At 36.8% G+C, this 21,863-nt stretch overlaps 2 protein-coding genes across 2 annotated transcripts in view; one reads left to right on the forward strand and one right to left on the reverse strand.

Annotated features, from left to right (window-relative positions):
* SPATS2L (spermatogenesis associated serine rich 2 like) overlaps positions 1–7,403 on the reverse strand; it is a 220,663-nt gene extending 213,260 nt beyond the window's left edge. Inside the window, exon 1 of the mRNA XM_074302748.1 lies at positions 7,280–7,403. The gene's annotated coding sequence lies outside the window, so the exon portion shown is untranslated. The remainder of the gene's footprint in view (positions 1–7,279) is intronic.
* LOC141562193 (uncharacterized) lies at positions 102–7,333 on the forward strand. Its single transcript, XM_074302196.1, has 3 exons — positions 102–129; positions 6,545–6,975; positions 7,139–7,333. Exons 1-3 carry the CDS (start codon positions 102–104, stop codon positions 7,331–7,333), a joined length of 654 nt encoding a protein of 217 aa, XP_074158297.1.
* Positions 7,404–21,863: the final 14,460 nt, after the last annotated feature.

Consider the following 21,863-nt stretch of genomic DNA (forward strand, 5'->3'; position numbering starts at 1 on the left):
CTGTATCCCAAGGAAATCATAAAGGAGGGAAAAGGACCCACATGTGCAAAAATGTTTGCAGCAGCTCTTTTTGTGGTAGCAAAATTCCCATTAATCGGGGAATGGTTGAACGAGTTGTGGTATATGAAGGTAATGGAATATTATTATTCTACAAACATGATGAACAAGCAGATTTTAGAAAGGCCTGAGAAGATTTATATGAACTGATGCTGAGTGAAACAAGCACAGCCAAGAACATTATACACAATAATAGCAAGAATGAAAGATTTAGTTCTTCTCAGTAGTTCAGTGATCCAAGGCAATCCCAATAGACTTTGGACTGAAAATGCCATCTACATCCAGAAAAAGAACTGTGGAGAGTGAATATAAATCAACACATGCTATGTTCAGTGTTTTTTCTGTTTGTTTTTTTATCTCTCCCATGGTTTAAAAAACATTTTTCTCTCTCCACATGATTCATAAAACAATATGTACTAAAATTAAATAAATTTACTAGAAAAAAATAAAATAAAAAATTAGTGTTGGAGAGTTGCCTGGGTACTGAGAAATTAAATGATGAAGCACGGAAGTTATCTTTTTACTATGCAGTAAAAATGATTTCACTTTAAGAAAACAGGGAAATTATCTCCATGAGACCAGGTTGATTCAGAGGGTTAAGGGCACAAAAAGCCGTCCACCTGGAGTTACCCTCCAGAAGTTCTAGCAAAACTGTTATTGTCTTCCTTACAGAATCATTGATTGCTGTGGTGAATATGAATATTAAGGGAAATATTGTTTTATTTGAATTTAATTAGGAATTAAATCCTTTTAAAACTTATTCCAAGTTGTTTTAATTGCATACTATGGTCCATGAAGACAACATTTCATATTAGACCCAAATATGACCCTCTACTACTGGCCTGAATTAAGATTTGGATCAGAATAAAGGTATTAACATAAGGTCACTCAGCAAACGTGCCCATATGTCGGAGGCAGATCTGAAACCAGATTTACCTGATTCCAAGGCTAGCTCTCCCCAATCACCATGCTGCCTCTCATAGATTTAAGCCATTTATATAAAGTGGAGAGAGTTATATTTGTGAAAAATGTGTCAAAAATGAAGACTATTGATAATATCTAATCTTTTAGAACTGGCTTTGATGATGTAAACTCCTTGAGAATTAGTAGGAACAATTTCCAGGATTCCCAAGCCACGGTCTGCCCTTTCTTGTTGTTTTGTCATTCTTTCTCAAAGAAGTTTGGTACATAGTAAGCATTTAATAAATGTTTGATTGGTATAATTTGATTTTTTAAATGTTGATATAAAGCTTAAACACTCAGCTCTTGTTCAATGTTAAGACTCCTAATTCTGATCTTAAAATAATGAAAACTATTGCTAGTACAAAGATGTAATAGCTATACCACAGTCCATCATTATCTCTTAACTTTGGAAAATACAAAGTTCTCAAAATTCTCAGCTGGTTATCATAGAGATTGATTGAATCCATTGAAAGCAAATTTTAAAAAGCTTCCTACCATTTCATGTTTCATCAATCCCATGTAATGCCTGGCATCCAGCATTGCCAGAAAACATCTCCCTTTATAGTTCTCGTATTCAAAATTTCTTAAATACTTACTCCGTGCCAGATACAGTATACAAAAAAATTATCAGGCACAGTCAACTCCCTCAAGGAGATTGCAATCTAGAAGGAAAAAAGGCATCAGATGTACATGAAACATTAACATAATATTAATATGGGAAAGTATATGATCGTGACAAAATAGAAGCTAGAAATCATAACATAATGCAAAGAATGATGGATTTGGAGCCAAAAAAGCTGAATTCAAATATACCTTGTGATTTGGGGCAAGTTATTTAACTTCAAGGCTTTAAGTTTCCTGGTTGTAAAATAAGACTGAACAGAGCACTGCTGAGGTCTCTTGCAGTGCTAAGGTTAAATGTTACATGCTGTGACATTTTTTTCCAACTTGGGGCTAAGCCAACCTCTTCATTTTATAAAAAGTGAAAATATAAGATCCAGAGAGGTTGAGTGACCTGTTGCTTATTTGGGTCCAGGATTTAAGTTTAGATTTTTTAAAATAGTGGTTCATAGTCATTTCCCAGAGTTCTTTCGCTGGGTGAAGCTGTAGGGATTTAGAGAAGTGAGAGATGAATGTGAGCTAGAATGATCAGAGAAGATTTGAGAATGAAGTAACAACTGAAGTGGAAGGATTTTGACCAGGTAGAAAGGAGGGAAGAAAACATTCGCAATAGAGGCACAGTATGAGCAAAGGATGAAAATATGTTTATCATTTTGGGGAGTTAGTGAAGAAAGTCACTGATGTGGTTAGGTTAAAGTATTTAATCTGGAAAGCAGTAGGAGGTAAGATTGGAAAGACTTGTTGAGGCCAGAATGTGGTGAGCCTAAAGTGCTAGGCTGAAGAGTTTCATTTGATACTATAGGGAACATAGAACCACAGAAGGGTTTTGGTCAAAGAAGTGATATGGAAAATAAGCATTTTAGTAATTTTAAACTTCTAAGTGCATACAGAATGAATCAGAATGATGGGAAAGGAAGGGCAAAGACTGACTAGTCATTCTCTTGAATATGTTGTAATAATCCTCACTTAAGGTAATGAGCATTCATTTAGGGTGGAAATAAAAAGGAAACAACAAATTATAGAAGAAAAGAATGCTTAAGCTAAAGGGAAAGAAAAAATAAATAGAATTATAAATCATATGTGAAAGGTAAAGGGGAGAAAGGAGTGAAAGAAGACTTGGGTTCTGAGTCTGGTTGACCAGGGGAATGACAGTTGCTAAATAGAAAGAAAAAGGGAAATTATAAAAAAGGAAAAGGCTTTTATTAAAGATGAGTTTGTTTCAGATGTTGAAATTGAGGTGTTAGCAAGACATTTACATGGAAATATACAATTAGTGGAGATATGGAATTAAAGTCTGGATGAGGTCAGTGTCCAAGACACATTCACATGGACAACCTGGACAACCTTTCTTATGGGCATCTTGATGGGCAAGTATCATCAAGTTTCAAATATTAATAATGAAGAACAATGACCATTCAATTAATCTAGAATTATGAAAATGACTAAGAACAGAAAATTATAATGTGTATGTTATTGTGATACATCATGAAGTAATTTTCCGACCTACACTACTCATGAGATATTATTCCACAACATAACACTCTTTGGAAACTAAACATATGGTATATTTACAAAACACAACATAAGAACACCAAATTAACCATTTTGAGGTGTCAAGAAATAACACTTCCATAAAATACCATTTCACAAAAAGAGAGAAAAGAGGGAAAAGGTGATGTTCCTATCTTCCACAGTGTAGAATTTCCTATATTTTAACCTACATATAACCTATGTATTTTTTACTGTGTTGCTACCCTGATGATGATATATCAAAAGTACATTTTAGAGTTGTGCACAATTAGAAATATGTACACATAACCTTGAACAGACCTCTCAAATGTCTGAATACAGGGATGTTTCATAAAGGTTACTATTTGTAAATTATCAAAACAACCATGAGAGTCAGCAGCTTCTTGCCTACAAGGAATAATTTGCATTCATTCATTCAAAAAACATTTCTATGTTCTTACTATGTGCTATATACTGTGCCTGGTGCTGGGGACAGGAAAGAAAAATTTTAACATAAATTCTGTTCTTAAGGGGCTTGTAATCTTAAAAATTTCTTGTCCAAAACTAATTCTGAAAGTAGTGTGGAGCAATGACTAAGCAAGACTTATCTGCTTTGAATCAAGCACAATTAATTTTTCATATGGTGAGAAGGGTGGTACTGGCTTAGATCTTTCAGAACATCAGTTCAATTTTTATCAGACACAACTCTGACATTATTGTTCTGGGTCACTTTCTTCTAAAACTGATTTGCTCTATAAGGAAGAAGAAAGCCCAAATACACAATAATATTTCATATCCATAGGGCACTTTACAGTTTACCAAGTTCCTTCTTTACAACAATACTGTGAGATAGGCAGTGCAATGTTAGAGTTGAAAAAAATTGAGGCTTCAAGAGGTTAAATCAGAAGACAGGGTCATACTGTAGAAAAGGAACTGTATTTACAGCTAAAGAACGGAATGAAAATCCAGTCCTGCCATTTACTACACTGTGACTTTGGATAAGTTATCTACTTTCACTGAGCCTCAGTAACCTCATCTGTAAATAAAAGGGTTAGATTTTGGATCACCAGTGAGGACCCCTTACAGCTTTAAATCTATTAGGGCACAAATCCAGGCTTCCTCCTTCCCAAGAGTTTTTCTTCTACTATACTATTCTTCTAAATATTAATTGATGGCGGCCAAATGTTCTCTTCATGTAATACTTTGTTTTAGTACAAAATTTTAAATGCCTAAGGCTCAACTCCATCAAAATAAGCTAAATGGAGTTGCTTTTATATATGCTATCTCATACCATTGTGCACTATGATACCAAGGCTATGAACACTAAGGATTTCCAGAGAGTAATGCTACTTATTATTACTTGTGGATACTTAGAGAGCTCACTGGAAAACCTCAAAAGGCCATCAATACTCTTCCCTGAATGACCACTTGAAAAAAAAAATCAGTGCCTGCACAATACTAAACTGAATAGACTTTTTATCAAGAAGCTCAGTAAAATAAAATTATCCTGAAAGAATTATTGATGCTTTTGTCCATCAAAATTAATGCAATCAACTAAGTAGATACTTAGAAAGTCATTTAATGTTTTCATCAGAAGCAAGAATCAGAAGAAACAGCATTTTCAAAAACACATCCTGCTATTGGGCTTATGTTTTCTTACAGGTAAGTAAAAGGAGCCTTTCTTACATTCTAAAGATGTCCCTCTCTAATTCTTCCCCCCTCCCCCATCACACACAGTTGATATTTTTTCTGGTACTTTGTTCCCAAAAAAGGATTGAACAAACATGGAGACTTGAATTTATTCCAAAATTTTGATTAGGGATTGCAGGACTATTTGTTTTGTCCAAATAGAAAATCATTACAAAGGTTTACTGAAGATCCAGCAAAAAAACAATCACACATAGAAAACACTTGGTCATTTTGGTGGCTGGGGTCGGTACAGTGGTTTCACTCACTGTAATTGCATTTATCCATGTACCTTATTGCTGTTCTTGGAATCAACTGAGATCAGAAATCACAGGGGGTTGATTTGTCCTTATAACAATGTGAGATCTTTTATTTTAGAATTATCTTTTAAAAATCGTTGAATTTGCCATTTTATTTTCCTTTTCATAACTAGGATTTATCTGTCTTTTTTTTTTCTTTTCTCAGACACAAATTACATACTTGATGTAATATAGGGGGGGGATAAATCAAGAGCTTCAATAAATTCTTCTTTAAAGACTAACTAGCAAAATGATCTTTAAATTCTTAAAGTAATACCTGAATCCACCAGAAAGGTCCCAAACTTCTTATGAAAGCAAAAAACAAACAAAATCCAGCAAAACCCACATTTTCTAAAATCAAAGGGGACAATGCAAATTTTTCTTTATATTTTACTATGATGATAAGCCTGCAAAAGAGGTTGTAATTTTATTTTATTTTTTAAATGTTGGGATGGTGATCCCTTTATACCACATTCAATTTGATGCAGTGCAAGAAAAGGATGCCTTATCTGAAGTTTAAGACTTCTCCGTAAAGAAGTCTCAGGTGCGAGCTACATAGGACCTTTAATCCAAGGTCCTCAAAACCTTGACATCTGCTAGAATTAAGATTCTTAACTAAAATCTCTTAAATCTTAAAAAAAAAAAAAAAAAAAAAAAAAAAAAAAAAAAAGTCAGCAATGGGAATCCTTCATTTACACTTCTCTCATGAGGGAAACCATAATGCTCTTTTTTACACCTGAAACCAGCAAATAAGGGTGTCTGAGGTACTTTTTGTTCCTCTTCCCGGGCTGCCTCAGTGGCTGTGGGTGTTTGTTTTGCTTTACACACTACAGAGCCCAGGACCGGGCGGTGCAGCTTGTTCGCTATTCAGTCCATTTTAGCAATAACTACTTAAATACTCGCTGGCAAATTTTGCCCTAAGCAAAGCCATAGAGACTGCTGCTTACAGAGCTGTGAGAGCACAGTATTGATCTCCAAATCTCAAAACTGCACGCGCCCCAGTGCAGTCCGGCTCGTTGATCACGTCTCCGAGAGCAGACCTCGCACTCGTCCTCTACAACATTTGACGTGTTTTTGTTTTTATTTTATTTTTTGGCTGAGCCGTCTCATAAAACACTAGAAAATGCGCTCCACATTTCGCTTCCGTCCGTGCCCAGTAATCACAGTATACATGTGAACATATGGCCCCTCAGACAAGCTGTAATGCAACATTTGATGAAAATATGGTGCTGTTTCAGCGTTTTCCCGCTGCCAGCGCCGCTGCACGGCGCGATCCAAGGCGGCAGCCTCCAGGAATAGTCCTATAATGTGCTGAGCAGCGTTTGTTTTCAAGTAAGAACATCGGCCAGGGCTGTGAGACGCTGCCCGACGTCCCCCCAGGCTCGCAGGGAGGGAATAATGCCCTGAAGGCAGCGCGTTAGGAAGGAGAGTCTCGCCGGAGGGTTACGGCTCCCGGCGGCTCCCCAGACCTGGAGCGGGAGGAGGGGGCGGCTCTGGGAGGCTCTCATTTAAAGCGAGGGGTGGAGCCGGTCCCGGAGTGAGTGGCCGGGCCGGGCCGGGCTACCGAACCTCAGCCGCGGGCGAAGTTGTCTTTCTGTGGCGGGGAGGATGGAAGGCGGCTGCTCCGCGCTGGACGCAGCCGGCCGACGCTTTCATCCAGAGACTGAAGCGGACTAAGAGTCAGAGCGGCTCCCGCCACCCCCTCCGCAACCTCGCCTCTGTAAGGGGGAGGGGGCTGAGGGAGGAAGGAAAAATGGGACCGCGGTTCTCCTGTACAGTCCGGCGTCCCCCACACCGTGAATACCCAGGCTGGTTCAACACCCCACCCCGGCGATCGGAGGTTCGGAGAGGCCCGGGGGGGGGGGAGTGCCTCCGTAACTAAGGTGCAAAATGCCCTTTTAAGCTTCGAAACCGACCAGCACGTCCCCTTTCTCGTCCTTCACCCTCATACCCCCTCTTCTTTTTCATCTTCCCCCCGTTATGCAAACCCCTGGCGGCTGCAGGGAGGAGGCACGCCTGAGCAAGGAGAGCCGGAGACGTGGAGGAGAGGGCAGCAGTGGGGGCGGGGGCCAGGGAGACGGCCCCGCAACGCTGCCCCAAGCCCCGGACCAAAGCACCGCAGCAAGTGTCCCCCGCTTGCTTACCTCTCCGCCGCTGGGTTGTCTCCGCTCGGCCCGGGCCGTGTGCACGAAGAGTGAGGGTGGGGAGAAGGCGCCGCAGCTGCTAGCCCCCGGAGCCCACAGGAGGAGGAGGAGGAGGAGAAAGAGGGCTGGGCGGCGAGCTGCTGCTCCGCGGGCTTCCTCTTCGTCCCTGCTCCGTCCGGCTCTGCTGGCGCTAAAAACCCAGAGCATAGCCCGGGCTCAGCCCCTAGCCGGATTCCTTCACTGACACAACTCCGTCCCTCCGCTCCGCGCACAGACACTCCCCCTCTCACTCACTCAGGCTTCCCTGCCTCCTTCCTCCTCTCAATGTCACTCACACATGCAGCACGCCAACGCTCTCTCCTCTCCCTGCCCCCCCAACCCCGTCCTCCTCCCTCCTCTCTCTCCTCTCTCTGTCTCTCTGTCTCTGTCTCTCTTGTCTCTCTCTCTCTCTCTCTCTCTCTCTCTCTCTCTCTCTCTCTCTCTCTCTCTCTCTCTCTCTCTCTCTCTCTCCTCTCTGTCTCTCTCTCTCTCTCTGTCTCTCTCTGTCTCTCTCTCCTCTTTCTGTCTCTCTCTGTCTCTGTCTCTCTTTCTCTCTCTCTCTCCTCTCTCTCTCTCTCTGTCTCTGTCTCTCTCTCCTCTCTCTGTCTCTCTTTTTGTCTCTCTCTCCTCTTTCTGTCTCTCTCTGTCTCTCTCCTCTTTCTGTCTCTCTCTGTCTCTCTCTCTGTCTCTCTCTCTGTCTCTCTCTGTCTCTCTCTCTCTCTGTCTCTCTCTCTCTCTTCTCTGTCTCTATCTCTGTCTCTGTCTCTCCTCTCTCTCTGTCTCTCTCTCTCTCTCTCTCTCTCTCTCTCTCTCTCTCTCTCTCTCTCTCTCTGTCTCTCTCTGTCTCTCTCTGTCTCTCTCTCCTCTTTCTGTCTCTCTCTCTGTCTCTGTCTCTCTTTCTCTCTCTCTCTCCTCTCTCTCTCTGTCTCTCTCTGTCTCTCCTCTCTCTGTCTCTCTCTGTCTCTCTTTTTGTCTCTCTCTCTCTCTCTCTCTCTCTCTCTCTCTCTCTCTCTGTGTCTCTCCTCTCTCTGTCTCTCTCTGTCTCTCTCTGTCTCTTTCTCCTCTCTCTGTCTCTCTCTCTCTCTTTCTCTCTCCCTCTCTCTCTCTCTCCTTTTCTTCTTCACCTCTTCTTTCTCCCTTCTCTCTTTTCCCCTTCTTCTTCCTTTTTCTTTCAAATCTCTCTTTTACCTACTTTCATTAGTCACTTGACCACTGGATTTTTTCATACCTTCTAGACCTTTAGCTTTGGACTGCTTTCTTTGCTGTTTCCAAAACCATTTCATATCACCCCATCATGCTCTCTCCCCCTTGCCACCTCCTTACTCAGCGATTTTATTACACAACCCACACACGTTTCTGGTGGCTAACATTTTCACCCTTTCTCTGTCTTGGGTAAATGAACTTCATTTCCTTCAACATGGTTCATAAGTTACAAGGGGAAAAATGGCAATAATAGCACTTTCACTTTTAGATTAGGGGTTCTTCACCTGGGATCTCTGAGAGTATTTGGGAAAAATTAATAATTATAACCCAGTTTCCTTTATTTTATGCATTTAAAGACATTACTTGTAAAAGTGGTTTATAGACTTCTTTAGATTGCCAAAGAGCTTTATATCACACACACACACATACACACACACACAAATTGATAAGAACCCCCGATTTAGAGAATGTTGATACTTTCAAGATATCAGCTAAACAAATAATATAAACAATTTGCAGATAAAGAACCAAACTAAGAAATGTGCCTTAAATTTTCAGTCAGATCTTAAAAAGTTGATCAGCCAGAAGAATACATTCCTCTTCTATTCCTTAGTGCTGAATTGTTTTTTATTCTGTACTTGCATTCTTTTCCCTGAAGATGCTGAACATAAACATTTCTCTGAAGGAACAGGAGTGAATAAGGTGATTTACCTCTAAACTCTACAAGAGCTATAATTTCATCATTATGGACATTTTCTACATTATGAATGCTTCTTAGTCTTGGGAGGTGATTTCTATGAATTGTATGAATAAAAAATCCTTGGTTTTGTGGTCAACCTTTTTGCAAAGCTCTGAATTTACTTAGACAAGAGGACAAATAAATGTGTGTGTGTGTATAAACTCTATTTGGTAGAATTTGCTACAGGTTATGCTCATTTAATAGTCTTCAGGTATCAAGCTCTTTTCTACACCATTATCCATCTTCTACTTCCTCTCTTTTTAAAACCCTCTAAAATCTAGCTTCCTATATTCTAACTACAGAGTTCATGGAGGGGAATAAACTAGGAGAATATGGGAAAGTTAGGAAGGTTCAGGTAGTAATGACTTTAAATGTCAAACAGAGAAGTTTATATTTGACCTTAGTTGTAATAGGGAGCCATTGACATTTACTGAATGAAGGTGGGGTGATTTGACATTGTCAAACACTTGAGAAAAATAACCTTGGAAGGTGAATGGGGAATGGATTGAAGTAGGGAGAGATTTGAAACTGGAAGACAAGTTAGAAGGCACTTACTGTACTTTAGACAAGAGGTAATGAGGGTTGTGACTGAAATGACTAGAGAAGGGAAGAATATAGGATAAATGTCTTGAGGAAAAAAAATAAGAATTGGTCGTTGGATGTGTGGGGCAAGTGACAATAAGGAGTAACTAGAAAGATGATAGTGCGCTCAAGAATGATAAAGAACTCTTGAGGGGGGCACATTTTGGATGAAATAGAATTTGTTCAGTTTTAGATACAAGATCATTGGATCAGAGAAATAGAACTAGATGGAACATCAGAGACTAGTTCAACTACTTCATTTTACAGTTGAGGAAACTGAGACTCAGAGAGGTTACGTGATTTTCCTAATGTTTCATTTGGGTTGCTTATGGGAAATCCAGTTTGAAATGTCTTCTAGAAAGTTGATTATTTGGGTACTGGAAGTCAGGAAATAGGCTGAATATCTAGCTCTATGTGTAATCTAAATAGAGATAATTGAACCTAGTGACTTCTCTCTAAGATGTTGAAAGAGGGCTTCCAGTTGAATGCTGCAGTAACAATATATTATAAAGAAAGACTTCTATTTTTCAGCATGAGGTTGTGTGAAATAGCTGATCCAGCATGAGGATCAAATCTGGATACCTAGTAATTGGATCCTGCCTGGGAAGTTTTGTGATAGTGAGTAAGTGGCCTAAATCTGCAAAATCTCATTAATCAATTAAGAGAATATTGTATATAATAATAGAAACATTGTTTTAAGAACAAGTTTGGGTGAGTGATTTTGACCATTATAAATACTCAAATTAACTACAAACGACATATGAAGCAAGATGTTCTCTGCATCTAGAGAAAGAACTGATAAATAGAAGTATGTAAAGAATGATTGTGTGTGTGTGTGCATTTGTGTGTGTCTAATGGTAGCCATCTTTAGGGTGGGGTAAAAGAAAAAAAGGAAATTTACATAACTATTATATATTTAAAAGGAACAGCAGGTTTTCCATAATATATTTGTAGTTTCATGTGCAATCAATTTTTTTTATTCTACTATGTTATGGAGATGCTTGTTTTATTCCATAAATTATAAATGAAATAAATAAACTTTTAAAAGCTTCATTAATCCATTTCATTGATCATGAAACATTTGTGAAGTGCTTCCTTCACCAGTTATTTGACCATCTGGCTTTCTTGACTTCTTCAGTCATCTCCCATTTGGACTACTTTCTGTGGTATTCACAGAAACCATTCTGCTCAATAGGGTGATATGGCATAATGGATAGAAAATTTGTCTCAAAGCCAAGAACACTTGGGTTCCACTCTTACCTGTTATTCCCTGCAAGTGTAAGTTTCAGAAAAGGGCTAAAATTGCATTAGCAGAGGGAATATCCACCACCAGGAATTCCTTTATAAAAATCGTAAATTCATTCTCTACTTTCCACTATGCTTTAGTCTTTCATCAGGGCTCTATGACTAGAAAGGAGGAAACAATGAAATATCCCCCACCTCAAGAAACTTTCTATTGGGGATAGGGAGGGGACAGCAGCAGAATACCTTATATAGGAGGCCACTGAAACTGAACTTTACACTTGCCAAAAAGACTATTTGATGGAAACTCACACAGGGCAAGCTCTCATGATTATCTCAAAGTCTCTCAAGAACTTTAGAACTGACTGTACAAGATGGGAGAGACTGGCACAGGACCACCCAGCATGGCGTGCCCTCATCAGAGAAGGTGCTGTGCTCTAGGAGCAAATGGAACTAAATTAGCTCAGAAGAAATGTGAGATGTTCAAAGTTAGAGAGTCCACCCCAAATGTTCAAAGGGACCATTGTGTCCAACCTGTGGCAGAGCATTGGAACTCATGTTGGTCTGATCAGCCATAGTTGGACACACTAACTTTGCTCTAACATAATAATGTCATTTTGGTCCTCAGAACAAAGGGCAACAACCAACCAACCAAGAGAATTAGGAATTGTAGGAGGCAGAACGGAGGAGGGAGCACATGGAGGTGGGATGGGGGACTTTGTGAGAGAATTCTAGCTTGTGCAAAGGCAAAGGCACAGGAGATAGGAGATCATCTAGGGAAAGCAAGTAGACTGGTTTTAAATATCAAACGGGTGAGTTTGCATTTGTTCCTAGAGGTAATAGGAAGCCATTGGAGATTACTGTAAAGGGGAGTCACATATTTAGATCTATAAGCTATATCTTTGGAAGCCTAGAAACTATTTTAGGGAAAGGAGTAAATAGAGCAGGGGTTCTTAACCTGGGAGGGCATGAACTTTTAAAATAATTTAATAATTGAATTTTAATATCATTAGTTTTCTTTGCAATACCAGACATTTTATTTTATGAATTTAAATACATCCAATTCAATAATTCAATCCAGTAAACATTTAATAAGTGCCTACTATGTGCCATGCACTGTGTTAAGTGCCAAGGAAACAGTTAATCAATAGGTGGACCATCAATGCTTTCAAGGAGATTATAATGTAAAGAGGAGACCACACAAAAATGAGGCAGGAAAGGAGGAGACACAGTGAAGTACATAGTATGAGGGCATTTTGTTCCATGTATTTGAAACTAGGCAGTGCAGCCAAAGCAAAGTGAAGGAAAAAAATATTCCAAGAAAAGGTCCATTGACTTCACCAGATTGTCACAGGTATCTAGGACACAAAAATGTTGAGAACTCCTGGTGGAGGAATAGAAAGCAAGAGGAGGCTATTTTAAGAGTTCAGATAAGCAATAATCTCTGATTGCAAAAATAAAAAATGAGAAAGTAGGTACCCATTGGTTTGGGCACAATTGAAAAAACTATCTTGTATGCATATAATGAAATATTATTGTGGAGTAAGAAATAATGAATATCAGAAATTCAGAAAAACACAGATTTTTATTAACTCAATGCAAAGAGAAGCCATAAGAACCAGGACAATGCATACAATGCTTACAACGATGCAAAAGAAGAGTTCACTAAAAGGAAGTTGAAGTATAATAGAGATTCTGGAGAAAAGATAATAAAAGATCTTCCTCCACATGGCAGAGAGGTTGGGGAATACAAGAACAAAATATGATATAAATTGTTGAATACAATCTCTGTTTTAGGACATTTTCATTCAGTTGTTTTTCTTTGTCATAAGGGAGACTGAAATAAATGAAAAAGGCATCAATAAAGTATATATATTTTTTAATTCAAGAGATGTAATAAGTGCATGAATAGATGGTACAGTAGGTACAACTGTGTAAGTGGAAAGAATGGGAAGGCTGTGAAGGATATTGTAGGAATAGCATTGTTAAGACTTCAATAAACATTTATCCTCATCTGCAAAATGGGAATATCATCTTTATACCTACTTCACAGAGTTAAGAGATGTACACTTTGGAAGTTTTCAAATGCTTATATGTTAAACATAAACATATATATGTATGTGTGTATATATATATATACATATATATATGTGTATATATATATATATATATATATATATATATATATATATATATATATACACTCTTATGAGGTACAAGTGGGTATTACGAGAAAAGAAGTGTGGATTCTTAATCATGCATGATCAAGGTATTGTAGGGGACAATATTCCAGAAACAAGAGGGTGGAGGACACATACTTCTCTTGTGTAATGGGGTATTAAGATTTCCAAATCCTTAAGTTTCCTCCTCACTAGTCCTAGGAGATCTCAGTAACTGCAGAGATTATACACTTCTGAGGTCTTCAGTAGCATACTTATGCTTATGGTAATCACATGCCAGGATCTAATATAATGGGTCCCTGTGTGTACAAAGAATCATAAATCACACAAAATACAAACACCTTTCTGGCAAAGTTCAAATGTGCTGACATAATAGACCCCTGCTGTCCAACCCAGCTGTGATAAGGGATTGATGAAGTATTACTGTGGAAGAGTGAGACAGCTTTTCTCACATAGGGTTTAGAGCAAAGCATTTCTTCAGTTGCTTTAGTGCGAGAATCCCATCACTTGTGGAAGGTTTGCTTGTAGAAGATGAGTTGCCCACCAGTGGAAAAGACAAATACAACTTCAAATATCTGTTTCAGGGGGGATTTTAAGTTGTTGTGGTTCATTTGTTTCAGTCCTGTCTGACTCCTTCTATCCCATTTGAGGGATTTTTTGTTTTGTTTTGTTTTGTTTTTGTTGTTGTTCTGTTTTGTTTTGTTTTGTTTTTTGTTGTTGTTCTGTTTTGTTTTGTTTTGTTTTGTTTTGACAAAGATACTGGAGCAGTTTGCTGTTTCCTTCTCCAGGTCATTTTCCAGAGTAGGACATTGAGGCAAACAGGGTTAAGTGACTTGCTTGCCCAAGATCACAAAGCTAATAAGTGAACTCAGGTCTTTCAGACTCCATCCCTGTATTCTATCTATTGCACCACCTAAATGCCCTTGAAATTTTAAGTACCAGAAGCAAAACTAAATCATTCATGTTGAAATCTGTGCTGACCTGTAAGTTTTGTTCCTTATTCTTGAAAAAGGACCAATTTCAGCCTTAAACATTTCCAACTCAAGAATAACTATAATTTTAAAATACATAGGACATTATGATTTTCCTTCAAAGGGCATTAAAAAGATGTCCTAATTAAATCCATTAAGCTATCCTCATTCTTTTCTGCTGCAGCTACCATAACCTGTGAGACTATACTTACATAGCCAAGTCAGACTCACAGAGTACTCCAACTCTTGTCCCTGTGCTTATATATTGGCTGTTAGCCAAGCCTAGAATGAACTCCCTGTTCACTCATCTCTGCATTGTAGAATCCTTCTTTTCCTTCAAATTCAGTTTAAGCATCATTTTCTACTGGAAGCCTTTCCTGATGTTACCGTTTGCTAGTGCCCTTCCTCTCGAGTACTCTATATTTAGTTACTTTGCATTTTTGTATTTTCTTTCCATTTATCTATTTATCTATCTAAGTATATCTATATCTAGATATATAAATATCTCCTTAATGTCTTTAAGAGAATGTAAGCACTTTGTCAGTAGGTATTGAGTTATCTCTAGTGCCTAGCACAGTGTCTGGTGCATATTGGACATTTGTGCTTGTTGGTGGATTAATCAGTCAATTAACAATACATGGTTGAATATATCAAAGGTAATTATATTGCAGCAAGGATGAAGAAAGAGATGATTTTTTTTAAATCCATGATTTTATTTTCTTGAGGTTATTTACCAGTGAATTGTGGCTATGAAGAAAGACTAGTGAATAACACCAAAGAATTTCCATGAAGCAAGGAAATTAGGCATGGAATTTCTTTTTAAGGTAGCTATGGTATAGCCCAGATTGTACAGCAATACCTAAAGAATATAAAGAACTGGATTCACATCCTTATCTCACCACTTAATCTCTGGGAGACTTTAGGCACATTATTTAAACTATCTGTGTGTCAGCTTCTGTGTCAGTTCTTAGATCTTGTAAAATAATAAAGGAGTTAGGTAAGATGACCTCAAAGATCTTTTCTAATTCAAATCTATGAGTGTATGAGAATTCAATTAAGCTTTATATAAGGTACTGTATTTGATTCATTAAAAAAAAAAATTCCCAACTTCACTTCCCCAAATCCCCAAACTTAAAAAATTCTTGTCCTTGAATAGCTTACATTTTATTTGCAAAAGATATAAAATCAAAGCAATTTGAGGAAGGAGAAAACAATGTCAACTGAGGGAATTGAGGGGACCAAGAAAATCTTCATGAACGGTGGTACCTGGAAGAAGATAAATATTCTAAGAGATAGAGATAAAGACCGAATATAGAAATATGAAATGTCTCAGCACAAATGAAGCCCTTCACCTCTTAGTGCCTAAAAAGGTAGTTAAAAAAAAAGAAAAACTTGGAAAGATGTTTGTCAAGTTGAGAATAACAATAAAAATAATTTTAAAAGGTATCTTAGAGAAAACTAATTAAATTTTCTTAACTTGGCTTAGATATTAAATTCAAGTTCAAGGTACTTTATTAATATTTTAAAAATCAGACTTTTACAATTCTAATAACTGAGATAACTGAATTTAAAAGCAAACATAAAACATTTGGTATCCAAATTAATTTACCTATGGAAAAAAAAAGAGTTCTGTTTCAAAGCAAAAAAACTTAATGCTTATAAAAAGGTTCATAAAAAGCTTCATGCACATCAAATAACTTAAAGCAACATTTTGGTGAGCATAAATGAATGAGAAATATATGGGTTATCATTTCTGTAAAAACATTTATTGGTACAAAAATCTGGGAAATTGGACATGAAAAAGATATTTGTGCTCTTTAGCCAAACATTAAAAAGTAGATGGAAATTTTGGATGTACCTATGATGTGATCTAGGTGACCATCTACTGCTGATATAAATATACTGTTCAAAATTATTCCCTATGCCTATAAGTCATAAATCATAATCCATAGGGGTAAGCAAATTTTTTCACTACTACTAGGATTTTTTATGGTTTTAAGAATGAACAAAATTATGTAATTTTTATGATTTATTTACATTAAGACAACTCTGAGATGCCATTATTTACCTCTCATTGGCTAAGATGACAGGAAAAGATAATTACAATGTTGGAAGAGATGTGGGAAAACTGGGACACTAATACATTGTTGGTAGAGTTGTGAACTAATTCAACCATTCTGGAGAGCAATTTAGAACTATGCCCAAAGGGTTATGAAACTGTGCATACCCTTTGACCCAGAAGTGTGTTCCTACTGGGCTTATATCCCAAAGAGATCTTAATGGAGGCAAAGGGACCCACATGTGAAAAAATCTTTGTGGCAGCCCTTTTTGTAGTGGCTAGAAACTGGAAAATGAATGGATGCCCATTAATTGAAGAATGGCTGAATAAGTTATGGTTATGAGTATTATGGAATATTATTGTCCTATAAGAAATGACCAGCAGGATGATTCAGAAAGGCCTGGAGAGACTTACATGAACTGATGCTGAGTGAAATGAGCAGAACCAGGAGATCATTATACACAGCAACAACAAAGTTATACAATGATCAATTCTGATGGATGTGACACTTCAACAATGAGATAATTGAGTACAGTTCCAATGGTCTTGTGATACAGAGAACCATCTATACCCACAGAGAGGACTGTGGGGACTGAGTGTGGATTACAGCATAGCATTTTCACTCTTTTTGTTGTCGTTTGGTTACATTTTGCTTTCTTTCTCATTTTTTCCCTTTTTGATCTGATTTTTCTTGTGCAGCATGATAATTGTGGAAATCTGTATAGAAGAATTGCTTATGTTTAACATGTATTGAATTACTCGCTGTCTAAGAGAGGGGGAGGAAGGAAGGAAAAACATTTGGGACTCAAAGTTTTATAAGGGTGAATGTTGAAAATTATTCATGCATATGTTTTGAAAATAAAAAATATTTAATAAAATAATATATTTTCATTGTTTAATTATATTTAAAAATGCTTAGCTTCTTTTTTTTAAACTGAATCCATAAAAAGCATAAACATAAGAGAAGGATTGCAACATGAAATGTTAAAACTGGAAGGGGGCTTAATGATCATCCCATTTCTTCATTTTGTAAATGAGGAAACTTAAGCCCACAAAGAGAAACTAACCTGTTTAAGGTCGACTCAAACAGCAGCAATGAAAGAACAGAACAAAGAAAGTTTAGAGAGAAGTCTATGGTGGAAACTGAATTAGGCAGAGATTGTGTAGGAACAGTAGGGAGGACTAGAAAAGGAGATTTAGGAAAGTAACTAAATAGTTTAAAATTCAAATGATGAGAAAAGACAGACAGACAGAGATAGAAAAAGACAGAACCAAGCAAAGACAAAGAGATGGGGAGACAGACAAAAGAGAGAGAAGGAAAGACAGAGTGACAGAACTAGTAAAACAGTGGCAGAAATGGGGATGGGGTGGGCTTCAACTTACCTAGACTAGAACTCAGCTAAAAAGATCCTGTGTCTCCAAGAACTGAGGGGGGAAAGGGTAACCTGTCTTGGAAAGGAATAGGTCAATTTTTATATTAACAATATCAAATGGAATCTGAGTACAGATGAGAATAATATTCATTTTTCTTCACTAATTATTCTTGGTAAATATCATGGTCTTATAAGAATTTTTTTTCATTTTTCTGTATTCTAAGAAAGTGGAAACTACCTTTCCAGAATAAATGTAGTTAATATTAAACTGAAACATAACCACAGCATGTTATTCTTCTTTCTTTGTTTTTTTTATTTATTATTTTTTAAAACTTTTTTTCTCTTTAAATTTTGAACTCCAAATTCTCTCCCTTCCATTTCTCCTCTACCCATCAAGGTAAGTAAATGATATCAATTATATCTGTGAAATCATCCAAAATATATTCCTATAGTAGCTATATTTCTATAAAAGCAAAAAAAAAGCAAAATTATATTTCAATTTGCACTTTTAACACTTCTCTTTCTGAATGTGAAAAGTTTTTTATTCATCTTGGATTCTTTGGAATTATCTTGGATTATTGTATCTATCAGGTTAGCTAACTATTTCACAGTTGACCATCATCACAACATTAGTTATTATGCACAATGATCTCCCATTTCTTCCCATTTCATTTTGCATCATTTCTTATAGACCTTTTCATTTTTCTCTGAAACCATATCCCTCATCATTTTATAACATTATTGTTCTCTATCACAACTATATGTTACAGTTGGTTCAGCCATTCCCCAATTGATGAGCATCCCCTGAATTTCCAATTCTTTGCCACCACAAAAAAATAGCTGCTATAAACATTTTTGTACATTTTGATTCTTTTTCTTTTATCTCTTTGAGATAGATATAACAGTGGTATTTTTAGATGACAGGACATACATGCAGTTTGATAGCCTTTTGGACATAACTTTAAATTGCTCTCCAGAATAGTTGAACCAGTTCACTATTGAAGCAACAATTCATCTAGTGTACCTATTTTCCCATATCTCCTTCAGTGATCATTTCTGATATGGAAGAAATAGTAAGTTACATATGACTATAGGCAGCTTTAATTTCTTCCTCTGAAAATTGTCTGTTCATACCCTTTGACTATCTATCAATAGGAATGACTTATATTCTTATAAATTTGACTCGATTCTCTATATGTCTGAGAAATGAGGCCATTATCAAAGAAATTGGCTATAAACATTTTGATGTTATTTCATTGTCTATGATATCTTTTAGCATAATGCAATTTCCCTGACAATCTCTTACAACCTTATGTCTATTTTCCTATAACTGAAATCATGATTGTCACAAGTGCCTTTTTTTTTTAACTTCAGCTGAAGGATATTAAAATTCTGTTCTTGTCCTTTATTTTAGTACTGTCTTTCCATTTTAAATGTCTCATAAACAATATATTATTAGATTCTGGTTTTTATCCATTCTGCTGTTTCCTTTTATGGGTGAGTTCATTCCATTTACATTCATAATTATGATTTTAACTATGCATTTCCCTCCATCCCATTTTCTTCTTTCTTCTCTTCTTTCTCTTTTAATCCTATTTTCCCTGAATCTATTTTGCTTCTAATCACTGCCTGCTCTAATCTGTCCTACACTTTACCATCTCCTCCCTAACCCTCCCCTCTTTTTCTATTCCTTTTTCTTCTTATTTTCCTATAAGACAGAATAGTTTTCTGAACACAACTGAATATGTTCTCACCAATTCTGATGGGAATGGGGTTCAAAAATTGTTTGCAATTTCACCCTCCCATTTTTTCCTTCATTGTAAAAGCTGTTTCTTGCATGCCTTTTTCATATAAGAAAATTTTTTTTCTCATTCTCTCTCTTCTTTTCCTCATCTTTTCTCTATTGTGCCCTAGAGTTTTTTTGAGAGATTATTCAAACTTAATTTACCTACACCTATGCCCTCTCTTTATGTAGATGGCTTCTAACTATCCTAATATTGATAAAATTATTAGGAGTTATATGCTTCACCTTCCCTTGTAGGAATGTAAAAAATTTAACTTTACTGAGTCTCTTGTGATTTCTTTCTATTTAACTTTGCTAACACTTTTCCTTGGCTATGCTTGAAAGTTTTCTATTTCATTAAATGCTCATTTTCTCCTGTACTCAGTTTTGCTTAGTAAATTATTCTTGGTTGCAGTCCCACCTTCTTTGTTTTCCAGAATATCATATTCTAAGCTCTCTACTTCTTTAACATAGAAGTTATTAAATCTTGTGTGAATCTGATGGAAGTTCCATAATATTTGAAGTTCTCTTCCTGGCTCCTTGTAATAGTTTATCCTTGATTTGAGAGCTCTGAGATTTGATTATGATATGCTTAGGAGGTTTTCCTTTGGGGTTTCTTTTAGGAGTTTACCAGTGGATTCTTCCCATTTCTATTTTATCCTCTGGATTGAAGATATTGGGGCAGTTTCCTTGATGATTTCTTGAAATAGTATCTCTACTTTCCCCCCTTCTCTTTTTTGTCCATGACTTTCCAATACTGTAATAATTCTGAAATTATTTTCCTAGATCTGTTTTCTAAGTTCGTTATTTTCCCCATGAGATATTTCACATTTTCTTCTATAATCTCATTCTTTTGATTTTGTATTATCATTTCTTAATGTCTCATGAAGGTATTAGCTTCCACTTGCCTAATTCTAATTTTTTTAGGAATTATTTTCATCAATGACCTTTTGTAATTTTTCCCACTTGGCTGATTCTTTTTAAGGAGTTCTTTTCTTCAGTAAATTTTCTACTTTTTTTCCCATTTGGTCTATATTGCTTTTAAAGGAGTTCTTTCATTCAGTGAATTTTAATTTCTTGTTCACTGTTTGGCCAATTTTGTTAATTTTTAAAGTGTTATTTTTCTTTAGTATTTTTTTACTTTTACCAAGCTCTTATTCTCTTCACAATTTTCTAGCATCACTCTCATTTCTTTTATCATTTTTTCCTCTACTACTCTTACCTCTCTTTTCAACTCTTTTTAGAAATTCTTATTTGGCTTGGATTCAATTAGCATTTGTCTTTGATACTTTGCTTGTAGCTGTTTTCACATTTTTGTCTTTTTCTGAATTTGTGTCTTAGTTGACAGTCACTGTAGTAGCCTTTTATGGTCAAACTCTTATTTTTCTCATTTTCCCAGTCTATCTCTTGACTGAGCTTTATATTAAATTTGTTCTCTTTATATTAAAATTGTTCTGACACAAGCTTTAGACTTTTTATGTCTGAATAGACTATTTTCACCACTATTCTTTCCCCAGAAATGGCTCCTGCACCATTGTACCTGGAAGTACTGCACTCCTCTCTTCCTTGGAACTGAGAGCAGCATACCTGCTCTCTTGTGACTCACAACAACCTCTTCTCTCTACTGGGTCCCAGAATGGCCCATAAGTAATAGAGTTGTCAGTCCATATTAGATGTATCTAGGCAGCAAAGGGTCCCCTGTAGCCTCTGAACAGTTGTCTGACCCCCTTACCATCTCTGAGATGAGAACTTCCAAAGCTGCTTTTGCCACCTCTGTTGCTGTATTTTAAACCAGGTCATAGATTTCTTCTTCTGCTCCACTGACCTCCTAAATTTTCTCAAGCTGGGAAAATATCTCACCCTAAACTTTTTGTCAGCTCTATTGATCCAAAATTTTATTTAAGACACCATAGACAAAGCAACATAACAATTACTTGAAAAATCTGGGGATGTTTAGAATGGAGAATAAAGAACCCTAGAAATTATGATAGCTGTCTTGAAGGGCTATTCCATGGAAAAGGAATAGCCTGTTTGTCCTTAAATAGAAGAACTAAGAGTGGTACATGAAAATTACTGAAGAAGGTTTTCAATTTATTACTAATGTGAAATGAGCCCCTATCACCAGAACGCTTCTAACAGAGCTTGGATAACTAATTCTGAGGGATTTTTAAAGATATGATTTTTCTTAAATATAGGATGAACTAGATTCAATGGTCCTTTAATTTGTACTGTCACCTTGTCTATAAGTCCATACCCTGAATCGCAGCTAAGTGGTGCAGTGGATAGAGGGCCAGCCCTGGAGTCAGGAACACCCCTGTTCTTGAATTCAAGTCTGGCCTCTGACACTGTGTGATCCTGCACAGATCACTTAACCTTATTTGCCTCAGTTTTTTCATCTGTAAAATGAGCTGGA

Source organism: Sminthopsis crassicaudata, chromosome 3 (assembly GCF_048593235.1).
Source record: "Sminthopsis crassicaudata isolate SCR6 chromosome 3, ASM4859323v1, whole genome shotgun sequence".
In the NCBI taxonomy this organism is placed as follows: Eukaryota; Metazoa; Chordata; class Mammalia; order Dasyuromorphia; family Dasyuridae; genus Sminthopsis; species Sminthopsis crassicaudata.

Coding starts and splice junctions, on each gene's coding strand:
- LOC141562193 (XM_074302196.1), top strand. CDS start 102: ATGGTTGAACGAGTTGTGGTATATGAAG. Junction 130..6,544: donor ACGAGTTGTGGTATATGAAG/GTAATGGAATAT, acceptor AATGCCCTGAAG/GCAGCGCGTTAGGAAGGAGA. Junction 6,976..7,138: donor CCCCACCCCGGCGATCGGAG/GTTCGGAGAGGC, acceptor TGGCGGCTGCAG/GGAGGAGGCACGCCTGAGCA.